This window comes from Delphinapterus leucas, chromosome 7 (genome assembly GCF_059928025.1).
Source record: "Delphinapterus leucas isolate spDelLeu-1000000601 "Yukka" chromosome 7, BTC_Dleu_Yukka2, whole genome shotgun sequence".
NCBI lineage: Eukaryota > Metazoa > Chordata > Mammalia > Artiodactyla > Monodontidae > Delphinapterus > Delphinapterus leucas.
Window position 1 is genome coordinate 60,070,233 of NC_143135.1, and position 16,505 is coordinate 60,086,737.

General features: G+C 36.9%; 2 protein-coding genes across 10 annotated transcripts in view; one reads left to right on the forward strand and one right to left on the reverse strand.

Moving 5' to 3' along the window:
• ANKRD42 (ankyrin repeat domain 42) overlaps positions 1–16,505 on the forward strand; it is a 104,224-nt gene that overhangs the window by 11,700 nt on the left and 76,019 nt on the right. For 6 of the 9 annotated variants that reach the window (XR_002647437.3, XM_089915362.1, XM_022593953.3 and 3 more), the window contains 4 exons: positions 1,098–1,205; positions 4,165–4,284; positions 5,140–5,275; positions 9,341–9,541. Coding sequence is in view for 7 of the 9 variants with exons in the window: in XM_089915362.1 (XP_089771488.1) it covers positions 1,098–1,205; positions 4,165–4,284; positions 5,140–5,275; positions 9,341–9,541 (565 nt within the window). In the remaining 2 variants the exon portion in view is untranslated. Of the gene's footprint in view, positions 1–1,097; positions 1,206–4,164; positions 4,306–5,139; positions 5,276–8,100; positions 8,260–9,340; positions 9,542–16,505 lie in introns of those variants that run through there. The other 3 variants (XR_016393861.1, XM_089915363.1, XM_089915364.1) reach the window with 3 other exon arrangements.
• LOC111184928 (translation machinery-associated protein 7) lies at positions 15,481–15,871 on the reverse strand. The gene is given in 2 exon segments (XM_022593966.3): positions 15,481–15,673; positions 15,676–15,871. Coding segments are annotated over 2 exon segments (180 nt in total). The 5' UTR covers positions 15,818–15,871; the 3' UTR covers positions 15,481–15,635.

Genomic DNA, 16,505 nt, shown 5'->3' on the forward strand with positions numbered 1-16,505 from the left:
AGCATAACCCAGAGAAATGATAATACCAAGTATTGACGAGGACATGGAGCGACTAGAACTCTCATACACTGCTGGTAGAAATGTAAAATGGTGCAGTCACTTTGGAAAACAGTTTGGCAGTTTCTTATAAAGTTAAACAACATATACTTACCTGTGTCCCAGAAATCTCACTTCTGCATATTTACCCCAGAGAGATAAATAACTTGTACATGCATGTTTACAGTGGTTTTATTCTCCAGTACCTGTACAGTGTTAGCATATAGTTGGTTCTCCATAAATATTTGTTGAGCAAATGAATGACTTACTGTGATTATTAGTGAGGTTCAACTCCACCCCTCCCCATATTTTATTGGCCATTAATCTCCATGACAGGCAAATGATACCTAAATGATTAGCCTTTTCAAAAAATGATATCGCAATGATTGATGTGACAGTGTATCCCAATGATACAATCAATTCTTTTATAAAGAAAGAAACTTCTTTAAGGTAGAATCTACAAACTTGAATATATAAAGAGAGTAACACTATATGTGGCACAGACCTCTAGTACTGAATTATATTGAGACTTAAGTTAATTTTAAAAAATCTTAAATGAAGATGTGTTTTACTCCCTCACTTTGTTTAATATGCCACTTATTTTCTTAGAAAGTATCATCAGAATTACAGTGTCTTCTCTGATACACAAATTTCTGGACCCATTTAAAGATCTATGGCAGAGATTGTAAATTGGCAGCCGTTGAGTGAATTTGACCACAGATGTGTTTTGTTTGGCTTGCAGAGTATTGGTCAAACGTAAGATATGGACCAGCATTTCACTCACTGCAAAAACTGGCTGGAATTGAGTAGTATTTCACCTTATGGACAGGGAATGTGGTCTCCAGTTTGCCATAGCTCCTACCACTCCATATTGTTTACCCAACAGTAAGGCCAAATGTGGGTTACCATATGATTGTGCTTGTGCTTTTGTTTTTCTTATACCTGGCCCCCTCATTCACTTATGATGCTTCTCAGGCTGTAGTATTTCATGATGATAGACTAACTTTAAAGATATAAAAATGTTAAAAATATCTGCTAACATGGGTATTTTCTTAACGTAGTGTCTTCATTGGCTCCTCTGGCGTGGAGCTGATCTCTCACAAGCAACCATGAGAGGTTGGACAGCAGCTCACATAGCTGCCATCAGGGGACAGGATGCTTGCATGCAGGTGATAATAACTTTGGTTACTTTTTTTAAAAATTCAATAAGTTTAATTACTTTAGCATAGTTCTGTTGGGCTATTGCCTTTATTCTAATAATTTGATCCCATAGACTTAGTAGTTCTATGTTCTAAACAAAAACTTACTGGATTCCAGGACTCATATTTTGGTACCAACTGTCACTCAGACAGATTGTATAAGATCGGAAATTATATTATCTCTAAAGCAGTTGGCTATCTGTTTGGGTTGTTTTAAGGGATGTCATAGTCATGCCCAGATTATCTTCTTTATAGCTTGCCATGCCTAAAATTCCTCATTTAATGTATTTCCTGGCCAGAGTTATACATTAATATGTGGCAGGATCTAGTTTATTAGAGTAAATAGACTTAATCAATGTTGTGAAATGGACTGGAGCTTCGAGGAATACAAAATCATATAAGCAAACAGTCCCTGCCTATAAGAAGCCTGAGATTCTATTGGGAATGACAGTAGCTTTACTCAGTGAGTTACAAAACAGTACAAATCACAGTCTCTGAGTATGGTTCTCATGAAAAGTATAGATGAGAAGAACGGTAGAACTTAAGAGAAGATAAGGGAATCATAAATGGAGGAAATGAAACTTCAGCTAATCCTAAAAGAATGGGTTGATTTTAAAAAGATAAGTAGTGAAGAAGCATTGTAGGTAGGGACGGTGTCAGGAGCAAATAAAAATAATGATTTTAATTTATTGAACACTTTTTATGTGTCAGTCACCGTCTCCCATGCATCACTTCATTTAATACAATATCTTATGAGTTTCCCTTCCTGTAGATTAGGAAACAGATTCAGAGAGTTAAGTTCGTTGCTTAAGTTAGTGACAAAGCCAGGGTTTGAACCTAGACTTTGTCCCATTAACCTCTATGCTATAATTCTATGTGAAATCTTTGAATTGGAAAAATGAGGTGTGTTCAAGGAATATACCATTATATGAGTTTGACTGAGTGTAGATGATTTGTTCTGAACTAAGTTTAGATAAAGCCAGACTTGTAAAATGTCTTAGGAATAGAATAAAGATTCATTTGTATAGGAAAGAGAATTTTATATGTATACTATACACATGTATATGTGTGTATATATATGTATATACACACACATACATACATACACATGCACATAGACATTAACAGGGGAATGTAGTAATGAAAACAATATTTCAGGAAATTATTCTAGCAAGATGTATCCAGGATTATGTAGGATGAAGAGAGTGTTTGGAAGCAAGATAATCAGAGACTTTTGATATTATCACTAACCATAGAGGTTGAGATTAGTTGGTGGCAGTGGGAAACAAAGAAAATTATTTAAAACATCTTGCATAGCAGGCATTGGCAAAGTGTAGTGAGACTGTAAGGTTTTGAGTCAGAACGACAGATAATTATGGCACTATAGATAGGGACATCTGAAAGGCAGGGGAGGTTTGGGAGGAAGGATGTTGAGTTCAACTTTGGCCCATGTTGAGTTTAAGGTGCCTATAGGTCATTCGGGTGCTGAAGGACAGGGCAGTTGAAAAGGACACTGGTGACAAAGATTTCAGGAGTAATAAAGCTTAGAGAAGAGTACAGAGTACTGAGGATTGAATGTTGAAAAATGTTACTAGTAGGGATGGGAGGAAGCAGCGAAATGAGTAAGGAATTCAGAGGAGAAAGAGAGATAGAGAGTCAGGACCCATTAGCGCTGTGCAAGTGAAGGAAGAAGTTGAAGTCAGGCAGAGTATCACTTACAGAATAAAACTAAGGGGAACAGCACTTAAGGAAATGCCACTGAACTAGAGAACTCTCTATAGGGAGAGGTTGGCTATATTTCTATGTAGTGATAGGGACAGCACCCAATTTGCAGGTGGATTTGAAGTCGAGGCATTGAGGTATTTGGAAAGTAGGCAGTGAAAGGAAGGAGCAAATACAATAGTAACTTAAGGGGATATCAGGGTCAAATGAAGCTTTACTTGTTGCTTTCCTTCCTCTAAGCATTAGTTTAACCCACTCCCTCTCCCTTGATTGTCCTTCTGTTCCCCAAAGTGATCTCTTCATTCTTAGAGCTTTTGTGGTGCTTTGGGGTACTATACTTTGTAGTTGTTACTTACCAAGGACTGCTTTGTATAGTTGATTGTCTTTGTCTCTACATGTGTCCTAATTCCCTAAGTTGATATATCTTCATATTCTTTGTAGTGACATAGTAAGCACTCAGTATATGGTTTGTGATGATTATTGACTAGTTTGTTAATGGGAGTCAGGCAAAATCATGGATACTGTTCTTCCTAAAACTCTTGGTAGGAATTATGACTAAGTAAACTTTTGCTGAGATGCTGGTAAATATAGCCTGGTTAAAAGAAAAAAAGTCGGAGGGAGGTAAAACTGAAAAATATTTGCTAATAATTTTTTAAACCAATTACTCTGTATATTATATAAAGGGGTGTGTTGTGTATATGATGTAACCCATATACAGAAATTGGGCCAATTGTAAATTCAGATGGAATCTCCTCAGATGCCGTTAGAATTTTGATTTGGAGCTTAGAACTGGTTACTTTAGTAATGAAATCCTTTTATTGTATTCAAAACCCAGTTAATAAAAGATTCTGCTTTTGAAACAGAGGAAGTTTAAATTTCAATTTTATTAGCTTAGCATTAAATTATTTAACTTAGTGGTTGTTAATCTGTGCTCATGAAAAGTTTGTTTTATAAATTGTATGTACATACTCAAATCAGAATGTGAAATTGGGTATACATGTCTCCTAGGCAATGTTAAAAAGGATCTCAAGCATTTTCTTAGGACTAGCTAAGAATTTCTCACACTTTGTGTGTAGCACACATGTAAGAACTTACATAATAGCTTAGCTATAGGTTAACAAATTCCTTGCCTTTAAATAATCTGCATCTGCATTTATGATTTAACATCTATCTTCATGTAAACTCATTCTTATGTCTCTACTTTCAGACTCTTATAATTAATGGAGCCAATCTGGCAGCTCAAGATGATCGTGGATGCACTCCTTTACACCTTGCGACAACACACGGACATTCTTTCACTTTACAAATAATGCTCCGAAGTGGAGTGGTGAGGGATGCCTGTTAATAAGTGAGAATGTATAATGATATGGACTATAGTCCATACAGTCCATATCATATGGACTAACATTTGGTAGTCTGGTTATCTCTTCCTGACTTTGTAAATCCCTTATGTGACTTTGAGGAAGTAATTTGATCTCTCTCTTTAGCTTTTCTATCTTTAAACATGGGAGCAATAATTTAGATAAATCATCAACAACAACAACAAAAACAGCTTAGTGGTACAAAATATTTCAGAGGCTATGAATTCTTCATGTCAGTTCAGAGTTTAACAGGGAAGATTCTGAAGCTTCCAGACACATCTTAACCAGGGATTGTAAATCTTCTGACTTGCTGTGTGTTTACCTGTTTCTTTGGTAACTCTTATTTCATACACTAATTTAGAAAGTGATTTATATCTCCAGAAATTTCATTTATTGTGATATTTATTTTTAATATTACCCAGTGGCTGTAAAAAGTAACTTCTTATAAGAGTTAAATATTTTTTCATTAACTCTTTGGTTATGCTCCCAAGGATAATATTTGATCATTTGAATCCATCTCTTTCATTTTATTGGTCAGGAACTTGTGACCAGTAAAATGACTAGTTAAGTTCCTTTTTAAAAAGAAACGATTTTTATGTGGCTAGTTATGTTCTTTTTTAAAAGACTTTATAATTTCATTTGTATATTATTAGCTCATATGTTCAAATCAGTGGTTGCAGTAAATATTTCTATGATATTTAGTGTTTGCCTTATAGTTTTAAGAACAGCCTCCAATTCTCATTTGCAGAATTAAGCTGCTAGACTTAGTGTTTCCCCTACAAAACGTAAAAGAACTGAGTCCTTGTGAATGTTACCTCTAGGATCCCAGCGTGACTGATAAGAGAGAGTGGAAACCTGTGCATTATGCAGCTTTTCATGGGCGGCTTGGCTGTCTGCAACTTCTCATTAAATGGGGATGTAGCATAGAAGATGTGGACTACAATGGAAACCTTCCAGGTATTCGCAAAAGCAAATATTTTGTTTTTCTATTAATGTAAACTTTAACAATGTTTGATCATGTTTAAGAAATTTGAACTGTCGTCATTCTAATATTTCCTAACAAAACTAAAGTAGTAAATATGTTGACATGAACATTTTTTATCTTATATTATGTCTATGTTATGTACCCATCATGTGACTGATTTTTTTTTCTGGAACCATATTAGCAAAAGAGAAATATCCAAAATTAAACTTGGATTTACTCTTCCCACCAGCTGTTTCCCTCATCTACTCTCTAGTGTTATTGTTTTTTAACTTCATATGTCTCTTCCCCACAGATTACTTAAAAAAGTAATAGTACAGATAGTGAACACTAGTGTATTTGAGTTAATTTGCTAATTGCAGTTGTCTAGCCTGCGGTCAACTAGCCAGCTGAGACCTATACTCTTAAGTACCCTGTCTTCTTCTAAGAGGTGCTGTAGAAGTTCAGAAGAGAGTTAGACCACAGTGAGATTGGTTACTGAAACAATACTTGAACTATGTCTTAAAGGAATCTTAGGTAGCAAACAAATGAAGGGGAAGTCCAGGCAAAATAATCACTTTGATTATTAAAAACTCCCTAGATCCCAGTGGATCTCTGATTACTTAGCTTGGCATGCTGGGCCTTCATAATTTGGCTCTGACTTTCCTCCCTGCCCTCATCTTCCATCCCTTGACACTGCTATCTTGGATCATTTTGCTTCTTTCTGAAGGACATCCTTTAGTGTTCATTTAGTGAAGGTTTGTTGGTATGAACTCTCTCGATTTTTGTGTATCTGGAAGTAACTCTTTTACTCTCAGTCTTTTTAAAAAAAATTTTATTTTTGACATATAACATGCATACAGAAAAACGCCCAATTCAAATGCACAGCTCACTAAATTTTCACAAGTGAACACTTCTCTGTGACCATCAGCTAAATCAAGAAACAGGGTAGTCTCCTTCGTGTGCTCTTTCTAGTTACTGCCAACTTCCAAAGTTAATCACTACCTTGACTTCCAACATAAAAATTAGTATTGTTTTTTTTCTGAACTCCATGGAATAAAATAATACACTGGTGTCCTTTTGTGTGTGGCTTCTTTTGACTTTCCAAAGTGGTTTTTATCAATTTATACACCCACAGGCAGTGTTTAAGGCTTTCAGTTACTCCACTTTCTCATCAGCACTTGACACTATCAGTTTTTTTAGTTTTAGTCATTCTTTTGAGTGTATAGTAATATCTCATTGTGGTTTTAATTTGAATTTTCCCAGATGACTAGAGATGTAGAACATCATTTCATATGATTAATGGCTGTTTAGTTATTTTCTTCTGTGAAATACCAGTTTGAAGCTTCTGCACTTTTTTTTTTTTTTAACTATACGCGGGCCTGTCACTGTTGTGGCCTCTCCTGCTGTGGAGCACAGGCTCCGGACGTGCAGGCTCAGCGGCCATGGCTCATGGGCCCAGCCACTCCGCGGCATGTGGGATCTTCCCGGACCGGGGCACAAACCCATGTCCCTTGTGTTGGCAGGCGGACTCTCAACCACTGCGCCACCAGGGAAGCCCTGCATTTTTTTTTTTTTTTTTTTTGAGTTGTTCCTCTTTTTTTCTAATTGAGTTGTAGGGGTTCTTTATATATTCTGACCACAAGCTCTTTGTCACTTACATGTGTTGCAAATATCTTTTCCTTTTAAGTATCCTTTCCATTCTATTGTCTTGCCTTTTCATTCTTTTAAGATATCTTTTGATGAATAGAAGTTTTCATTTTACTATAGTCCAGTTTAATAAGCTCTTCCTTTATGGTTAGTACTTTCTGAATCCTGTGAAAAAAAAGGAAAGACTTTTTTTAACAGGATTCAGAAAGTCTTCATTTCATGAAGACACTCTTTTATTATCTTCTAGGAATTTTATTATTTTATTTTCACATTTCCACCTGGAATTGACTTTTCTTTAATACAAGGTAGGGGGGAATTTCATTTTTATTAAGTTCTTTATTGAATTTGCCTGATTACTTTGTTAGTCTCTTGTTGCCCGCTCATTGAAAAAAAAATCAACTTTTATTTCCTTAAACATGTATAATTATTTTATAACCATGTGTAGTATATTTTTTAATAGTATACGGTAGAGGTTAAGAATGTGGCCTCAGGACTAGACTGCTTATATTCAGACTTCTCTGTTAAAAACTATTAATTCAAAATTTATTAAGCATCTGTGTGTCAGTCCCTAGGTGCTGGGGATATCACTGCAAATAAAACAGACAAAAGTCTCTGCCTTTGTGTATGGTGAGGGGGGAGACAGACAATAATAAAAATGAATGAACAGAATATATATTGTATTAAATAGGGATATGTGTTTGGATTAAATAGCAAAGGGGAGTAGAGTGTTACAGGGGATGAAGTTTGAAATAGGGTAGTCAGGGAAGCCTTCACTGAAGAGGTGACATTTGGGTGAAGACTTGGAGTTGAGGGAGCAAGTCTTGATATCCTGGGGGAAGAACATTTTAGGAAGATGTAACAGCAATGTGTAAAACTCCTGAGGCAGGGTTGTGCCTTGCGTATTTGAGTAACAGCAAGTCAGTGTGGTTGGAACAGAAGTGAGGGCGTAATAGATGATGAGGTCAGAGAGGTAACAAGAGCCATTGAAGCATTTTGAGCGTGGGAGTGACATGATCTATGTTTAAAACCATCATTTTGGCTATTGTGTTTATAATACTAGATTGTAGTGAGGGTGTGGGCGTGAGTGGTTGGAGCTTGATGCAATAGTTTAGGTTACTGTTTGGTTGGACTAGATAATGAGAAGTAATTGGGGTCTGTGTATCTTTTACAGATAGAGCCAGTAAGATTTGCTGATTGATTAGATGTGGGGAGTGACAGAAATGGGAGTCAAGGATGGCTCCAGGGTTTTTGGCTTGACCTTCATGGAAAGGAGAGCATTTCCATTAACCGACATGGGGAAAGCTGTGTAAGGAATATGTATGCAAAAAGGGTAAGGAGTTCAGTTTTTGACCTGTTAAGTTTGAAATGCCTATGACACATTTCATGTATATGATGAGTAAGCAGTTAGAGGAGTCCGAACTTTCAGAGGGAGTTTTTTAGTGGAAGGTTCAGCTGAGAAAGTGTACACTGGCACGTGCCAACTACTTGTGGACATTGTTACTTAATTGATTCTCCTGAGTTTTACTGGTGACTTGGGCACTGCCCTACTTCTCCAGAGCCAAGATTTGTATACAAATTGGAGTCTTTCCCAAATAGTCACTTCTCAAGAGGTGTAAAGGCTCTCTTGTTCTTTGTAATCATTGCCTCTAAGCTTGTAATACCCCAGAACCATTCCTGTTTTTTGCAGCTTTTGGGTTATGGCTGTCCCTCAATCTGATTCATTATATTGATATTTTCTTTCAGGGATTCCTTAATATTTCTTGTCTGTTTGTGGTGTTCTTGTCTGTTTTTCTTGTCCTTTATGGCTTTAAAAAATATTTTTCTATTATTTTCAAGAATTTAAGAGAAGAAATGGTGAGATAGTGTGTGTGCTTAGTCTGCAGTTTTGATCTAGTCTTCTTGTTTATAATAAAAATAATGTTTATGAAAAAGTGACAAAATACATAGTGATAAAAATAACATCACCCCTATTTGCATAGTGACTATTTTGGTTTATTTCTTCCACTTTTTTCCAAAATATTAAGATAAATTTATCTATCTAGCACCTATATTACATAGAAGGCATTTTTTTCATGTAATTATAAGCTGTGCAGTTGGGATTTCACTTTCCAAGAAAATTTTCTGAGACCTGCTCTTTGGTGACCCTCACTTGGCCTCTCTACATTCACAGTAAGTGTAGCTATTCAACCATTTAATCTACTGCTGTGGCTTGACTAGAAGGCTGACTGAGTAAGGACATGTAAGCTGGAAAAATGGTCTGTTATCCTTGCATCCAGAGTACATCTCTGTTATATAGGATAGGGATAGTTGTCTCCCTAGGAGGATTAGAGTTAATGTGTTGTTTCTTTTTTCAAGATATCTTATTGTCAATTTAAAATTAAATTATTATTATTTTTTTCTCTCACCTATAGTTCACTTAGCAGCCATGGAAGGCCACCTTCACTGTTTTAAATTCCTACTCAGTAGAATGAGCAGTGCCTCCCAAGCTTTGAAAGCCTTCAACGATAATGGAGAAAATGTATTGGACCTAGCCCAGAGGTTCTTTAAGCAGAACATTTTACAGTTTATCCAGGGGGCTGAGTATGAAGGAAATGATCCAAAAGATCAAGAAAGTAAGTAATAAACCTGAAGTGTTTTAGCATTTAATAAGTAGAATAAATGGAGGAGGAAAAGAAAGGAGTTATAAGACATGTTATATTAAAATATGTTATGTATCATTGTCCACACATTCATCCAGATTCTCTTCTTTACATGAAATATTTTAAGCAGAAATATAGAGAGATTAATGTAATATAATGAACACTTCTTTTTTTTTAACATCTTTATTGGAGTATAATTGCTTTACAATGGTGTGTTAGTTTCTGCATTATAACAAATTGAATCAGCTATACATATACATATATCCCCATATCCCCTCCCTTTTGCGTCTCCCTCCCACCCTCCCTATCCCACCCCTGTAGGTGGACACAAAGCAGCGAGCTGATCTCCCTGTGCTATGTGGCTGATTCCCACTAGCTATCTGTTTTACATTTGGTAGTGTATATATGTCCATGCCACTCTCTCACTTCGTCCCAGCTTACCCTTACCCCTCCCCGTGTACTCAAGGCTGTTCTCTATGTCTGTGTCTTTATTCCTGTCCTGCCCCTAGATTCTTCAGAACCATTTTTTTTTTTTAGGTTACATATATATGTGTTAGCATACGCTATTTGTTTTTCTCTTTCTAACTTCACTCTGTATGACAGTCTCTAGGTCCATCCACCTCACTACAAATAACTCAATTTCATTTCTTTTTATGGCTGGGTAATATTCCATTGTATATATGTGCCACATCTTCTTTAGCCATTCATCTGTCGACGGGCACTTAGGTTGCTTCCATGTCCTGGCTATTGTAAATAGTGCTGCAATGAACATTGTGGTACATGACACATTTTGAATTATGGTTTTCTCAGGGTATATGCCCAGTAGTGGGATTGCTGGGTCGTATGGTAGTTCTATTTTTAGTTTTATAAGGAACCTCCATACTGTTCTCCATAGTGGCTATATCAATTTATATTCCCACCAACAGTGCAAGAGGGTTCCCTTTTCTCCACACCCTCTCCAGCATTTATTGTTTGTAGATTTTTTGATGATGGCCATTCTCACTGGGGTGAGGTGATACCTCATTGTAGTTTTGAGTTGCATTTCTCTAATGATTAGTGATGTTGAGCATCCTTTCATGTGTTTGTTGGCAATCTGTATATCTTCTTTGGAGAAATGTCTATTTAGGTCTTCTGCCCATTTTGGGATTGGGTTGTTTGTTTTTTTGATATTGAGCTGCATGAGCTGCTTATAAATTTTGGAGATTAATCCTTTGTCAGTTGCTTCATTTGCAAATATTTTCTCCCATTCTGAGGGTTGTCTTTCGTCTTGTTTATGGTTTCCTTTGCTGTGTAAAAGCTTTGAAGTTTCATATTGAAGTTTCATTAGGTCCCATTTGTTTAGTTTTGTTTTTATTTCCATTTCTCTAGGAGGTGAGTCAAAAAGGATCTTGCTGTGATTTACGTCATAGAGTATCCTGCCTGTGTTTTTCTCTAAGAGTTTTATAGTATCTGGCCTTATATTTAGGTCTTTAATCCATTTTGAGTTTATTTTTGTGTTTGGTGTTAGGGAGTGTTCTAATTTCATTCCTTTACATGTCGCTGTCGAGTTTTCCCAGCACCACTTATTGAAGAGGCTGTCTTTTCTCCATTGTATATTCTTGCCGCCTTTATCAAGGATAAGGTGCCCATATGTGCGTGGGTTTATCTCTGGGCTTTCTATCCTGTTCCACTGATACATAGTTTTCTTTTTGTGCCAGTACCACGCTGTCTTGATTACTGTAGCTTTGTAGTATAGTCTGAAGTTTGGGAGCCTGATTCCTCCAGCTCCATTTTTCTTTCTGAAGATTGCTTTGGCTCTTTGGGATCTTTTGTGTTTCCATACAAATTGTGGGATTTTTTGTTCTAGTTCTGTGAAAATGCCGTTGGTAGTTTGATAGGGATTGCATTGAATCTGTAGATTGCTTTGGGTAGTATAATCATTTGACAATGTTGATTCTTCCAATCCAAGAACATGGTATATCTCTCCATCTGTTTGTGTCATCTTTAATTTCTTTCATCATTGCCTTATAGTTTTCTGCATATAGGTCTTTTATCTCGTTAGGTAGGTTTATTGCTAGATATTTTATTCTTTTTGTTGCAGTGGTAAATGGGAGTGTTTTCTTGATTTCACTTTCAGATTTTTCATCATTAGTGTACAGGAATGCATGAGATTTCTGTGCATTAATTTTGTATCCTGCTGCTTTACAAAATTTATTGATTAGCTCTAGTAGTTTTCTGGTAGCATCTTTAGGATTCTCTACGTATAGTATCATGTCATCTGCAAACAGTGACAGTTTTACTTCTTTTCCAATTTGGATTCCTTTTATTTCTTTTTCTTCTCTGATTGCTGTGGCTAAAACTTCCAAAACTATGTTGAATAATAGTGGTGAGAGTGGGCAACCTTTTCTTGTTCCTGATCTTAGTGGAAATGTTTTCAGTTTTTCACCATTGAGGATGATGTTGGCTGTGGGTTTGTCATATATGGCCTTTATTATGTTGAGGTAAGTTCTGTCTGTGCCTACTTTCTGGAGGGTTTTTATCATAAATGGGTGTTGAATTTTGTCAAAAGCTTTCTCTGCATCTACTGAGATGATCATATGGTTTATATCCTTCAATTTGTTAATATGGTGTATCACATTGATTGATTTGCGTATATTGAAGAATCCTGGCATTCCTGGGGTAAACCCCACTTGATCATGGTGTATGATCCTTTTAATGTGTTGTTGGATTCTGTTGGCTAGTATTTTGTTGAGGATTTTTGCATCTATGTTCATCAGTGATATTGGCCTGTAGTTTTCTTTCTTTGTGACATCTTTGTCTGGTTTTGGTATGAGGGTGATGGTGGTCTCGTAGAATGAGTTTGGGAGTGTACCTCCCTGTGGTATATTTTGGAAGAGTTTGAGAAGGATAGGTGTTAGCTCTTCTCTAAATGTTTGATAGAATTCTCCTGTGAAACCATCTGGTCCTAGGCTTTTGTTTGTTGGGAGATTTTTTTTTTTTTTTTTTTGGCGGTACGCAGGCCTCTCACTGTTGTGGCCTCTCCCATTGCAGAGCACAGGCTCCAGACGCGCAGGCTCAGCAGCCATGGCTCACGGGCCCAGCCACTCCGCGGCATGTGGGATCTTCCCAGACTGGGGCACGAACCCATGTCCCCTGCATCGGCAGGCGGACTCTCAACCACTGCGCCACCAGGGAAGCCCTGTTGGAAGATTTTTTATCACAGTTTCGATTTTAGTGCTTATGATTGGTCTGTTTGTTTTCTATTTCTTCCTGGTTCAGTGTCAGAGGGTTGTGCTTTTCTTAGAATTTGTCCATTTCTTCCAGGTTGTCGATTTTATTGGCATATAGTTGCTTGTAGTAATCGCTCATGGTCCTTTGTATTTCTGCAGTGTCAGTTATTTCTCCTTTTTCATTTCTAAGTATATTGATTTGAGTCTTCTCCCTATTTTTCTTTATGAGTCTGGCTAATGGTTTATCTATTTTGTTTATCTTCTCTAAGAACCAGCTTTTAATTTTATTGATCTTTGCTATTGTTTCCTTCATTTCTTTTTCATTTATTTCTGATCTGATCTTTATGATTTCTTTCTTTCTGCTAACTGTGGGGGTTTTTTTGTTCTTCTTTCTCTAATTGCTTTAGGTGTAAGGTTAGGTTGTTTATTTGAGATTTTTCTTGTTTCTTGAGGTAGGATTGTATTGCATAAACTTCCCTCTTAGAACTGCTTTTGCTACATCCCATAGGTTTTGGGTCATCGTGTTTTCATTGTCATTTGTTTCTGAGTGTTTTTTGATTTCTTCAGTGATCTCTTCGTTTTTAAGTATTGTTTTTAAGTATCGTATTGTTTAACCTCCATGTGTTTGTATTTTTTACAGATCTTTTCCTGTAATTGATATTTAGTCTCATAGCATTGTGGTTGGAAAAGATACTTGTTACAATTTCCATTTACTTATATTTACCAAGGCTTGATTTGTGACCCAAGATATGACTTATCCTGGAGAATGTGCCATGAGCACTTGAGAAGAAAGTGTATTCTGTTATTTTTGGATGGAATGTCCTATAAATATCAATTAAGTCCATCTTGTTTAATGTATCATTTAAAGCTTGTGTTCCCTTATTTATTTTCATTTTGGATGGTCTGTCCATTCGTGAAAGTGGGGTGTTAAAGTCCCCTATTATGATTGTGTTACTGTCAATTTCCCCTTTTATGGCTGGTAGCATTTCCCTTATGTATTGAGGTGCCCCTATGTTGGGTGCATAAATATTTACAGTTGTTATACCTTCTTGGATTGATTCCTTGATCATTATGAAGTGTCCTTCTTTGTCTCTTGTAATAGTCTTTATTTTAAAGTCTATTTTGTCTGATATGAGAGTTGCTACTCCAGCTTTCTTTTGATTCCCATTTGCATGGAATATCTTTTTCCATCCCCTCACTTTCAGTCTGTATGTGTCCCTAGGTCTGAAGTGGGTCTCTTGTAGACACCATATATATGGGTCTTGTTTTTGTATCCATTCAGCCAGTCTGTGTCTTTTGGTTGGAACATTTAATCCATTTACATTTATGGTAGTTATTGATATGTATGTTCCTGTTACCATTTTCTTAATTGTTTTGGGTTTGTTATTGTAAGTCTTTTCCTTCTCTTGTGTTTCCTGCCTAGAGAAGTTCCTTTAGCATTTGTTGTAAAGCTGGTTTGGTGGTACTGAATTCTTAGATTTTGCTTGTCTGTAAAGGTTTTAATTTCTCCGTTGAATCTGAATGAGATCCTTGCTGGGTATTTTTCCCTTTCATCACTTCAAGTATGTCCTGCCACTCCCTTCTGGCTTGCAGAGCTGCTGCTGAAAGATCAGCTGTTAACCTTCTGGGGAGTCCCTTGTATGTTATTTGATGCTTTTGCCTTGCTGCTTTTAATATTTTTTCTTTGTATTTAATTTCTGATAGTTTGATTAATATATGTCTTGGGCATATGTGTCTTGGCGTGTTTCTCCTTGGATTTATCCTGTATGGGACTCTCTGCACTTTCTGGACTCCATTCACTATTTCCTTTCCCATATTAGGGAAGTTTTCAACTATACAACTATAATCTCCTCAAATATTTTCACAGTCCCTTTTTTTTTCTCTTCTTCTTCTGGGACCCCTGTAATTCGAATGTTGATGCGTTTAATGTTGTCCCAGAGGTCTCTGAGACTGTCCTCAATTCTTTTCATTCTTTTTTCTTTATTCTGCTCTGCGGTAGTTATTTCCACTATTTTATCTTCCAGGTCACTTATCTGTTCTTCTGCCTCAGTTATTCTGCTATTGATTCCTTCTAGAGAATTTTTAATTTCATTTATTGTGTTGTTCATCATTGTTTGTTTGCTCTTTAGTTCTTCTAGGTCCTGGTTAAACGTTTCTCATATTTTCTCCATTCTATTTCCAAGATTTTACATCATCTTTACTGTCATTACTCTGAATTCTTTTTCAGGTAGGCTACCTATTTCCTCTTCATTTGTTTGATTTGGTGGGTTTTTACCTTGCTCCTTCATCTGCTGCATATTTCTCTGTCTTCTCATTTTGTTTAACTTACTATGTTTGGGGTCTCCTTTTCATGGGCTGCAGGTTCGTAGTTCCTTTTGTTTTTGGTGTCTGCCCCTAGTGGATGAGGTTGGTTCAGTGGGTTGTGTAGGCTTCCTGGTGGAGGGGTCTGGTGCCTGTGTCCTAGTGGGTCGGACTGGATCTTGTCTTTCTGGTGGGCAGGACCGCTTCTGGTGGTGTGTTTTGGGGTGTCTATGACCTTATTATGATTTTAGGCAGCCTCTCTGCTAATGGGTGGGGTTGTGTTCCTGTCTTGATAGTTTTTTGGCATAAGATGTCCACCACTGTAGCTTGCTGGTTGTTGAGTGGAGGTGGGTCTTAGCGTTGAGATGGAGATCTCTGGGAGAGTTTTTTTTTTTTTACAAAAGTTTATTCTTAAATGTACAATAGGTTCCAAGACAACACTTCATTCTAGCTATAGGTGGCAACAGATGTTATGGCAGGGAATCCAGATGTTTAATCCAGATGTTTAAACAGGAATGGAACTAAGGATCATCATTGCCTCAGGCACAAGGAACAGCTTACTTTTTGCCAGATTTCTTAATTCCGCCTGTGGCCAGGGGGCCTTCGCTTTTAGCTCCTCGAGTTTCTTTTGCTCCTCCTTCTGTTTCTGCTTGAATGCCTTATCTTCCTCGTCCATCTCCTTGGCTTGCTTCTTGGGCTGCTTCAGGGGCTTCTTCTTGCCACCTCCGCGACCCGACATGGCGCCTGCCGCCCCTTACCCAGACCCTCCACCGGATGCCTGGGAGAGCTTTTACTGTTTGATATTACTTGGGGCCGGGAGGTCTCTGGTAGACAAGTGTCCTGAACTTGGCTCTCCCACCTCAGAGGCTCAGGCCTGACACCTGGCTGGAGCACCAAGACCCTGTGAGCCACACAGCTCAGAAGAAAAGGGAGAAAAAGAAAGAAAGAAAAGTAAATAAATAAATAAATTTATTTAAAAAAATATAAAATATTATTAATAATAAAAAATTAAGAAATAAAATAAATAAGAAAGGAAGAAGAGAGCAACCAAACGAAAAAACAAATCCACCGATGATAAGCGCTAAAAACTATACCAAAAAAAAAAAAAAGGGACAGACAGAACCCTAGGACAAATGGCAGAAGCAAAGCTACACAGACAAAATCACATGAAGAAGCATACACACTCACAAAAAGAGAAAATAAAATATATATATATTAAAAAAAAGAGAGCAATCAAATCAATAAACAAATCTACCAGTAATAATAAGCTCTAAATACTAAACTAAGATAAACATAAAACCAGAAAGAAATTAGTTGCAGAAAGCACACCCCAAATCTACAGTTGTTCCCAAAGTCCACCGTCTCAATTTTGGGATAATTCGTTGTTTATTCAGGTATTCCACAGATGCAGGGTACATCACGTTGAT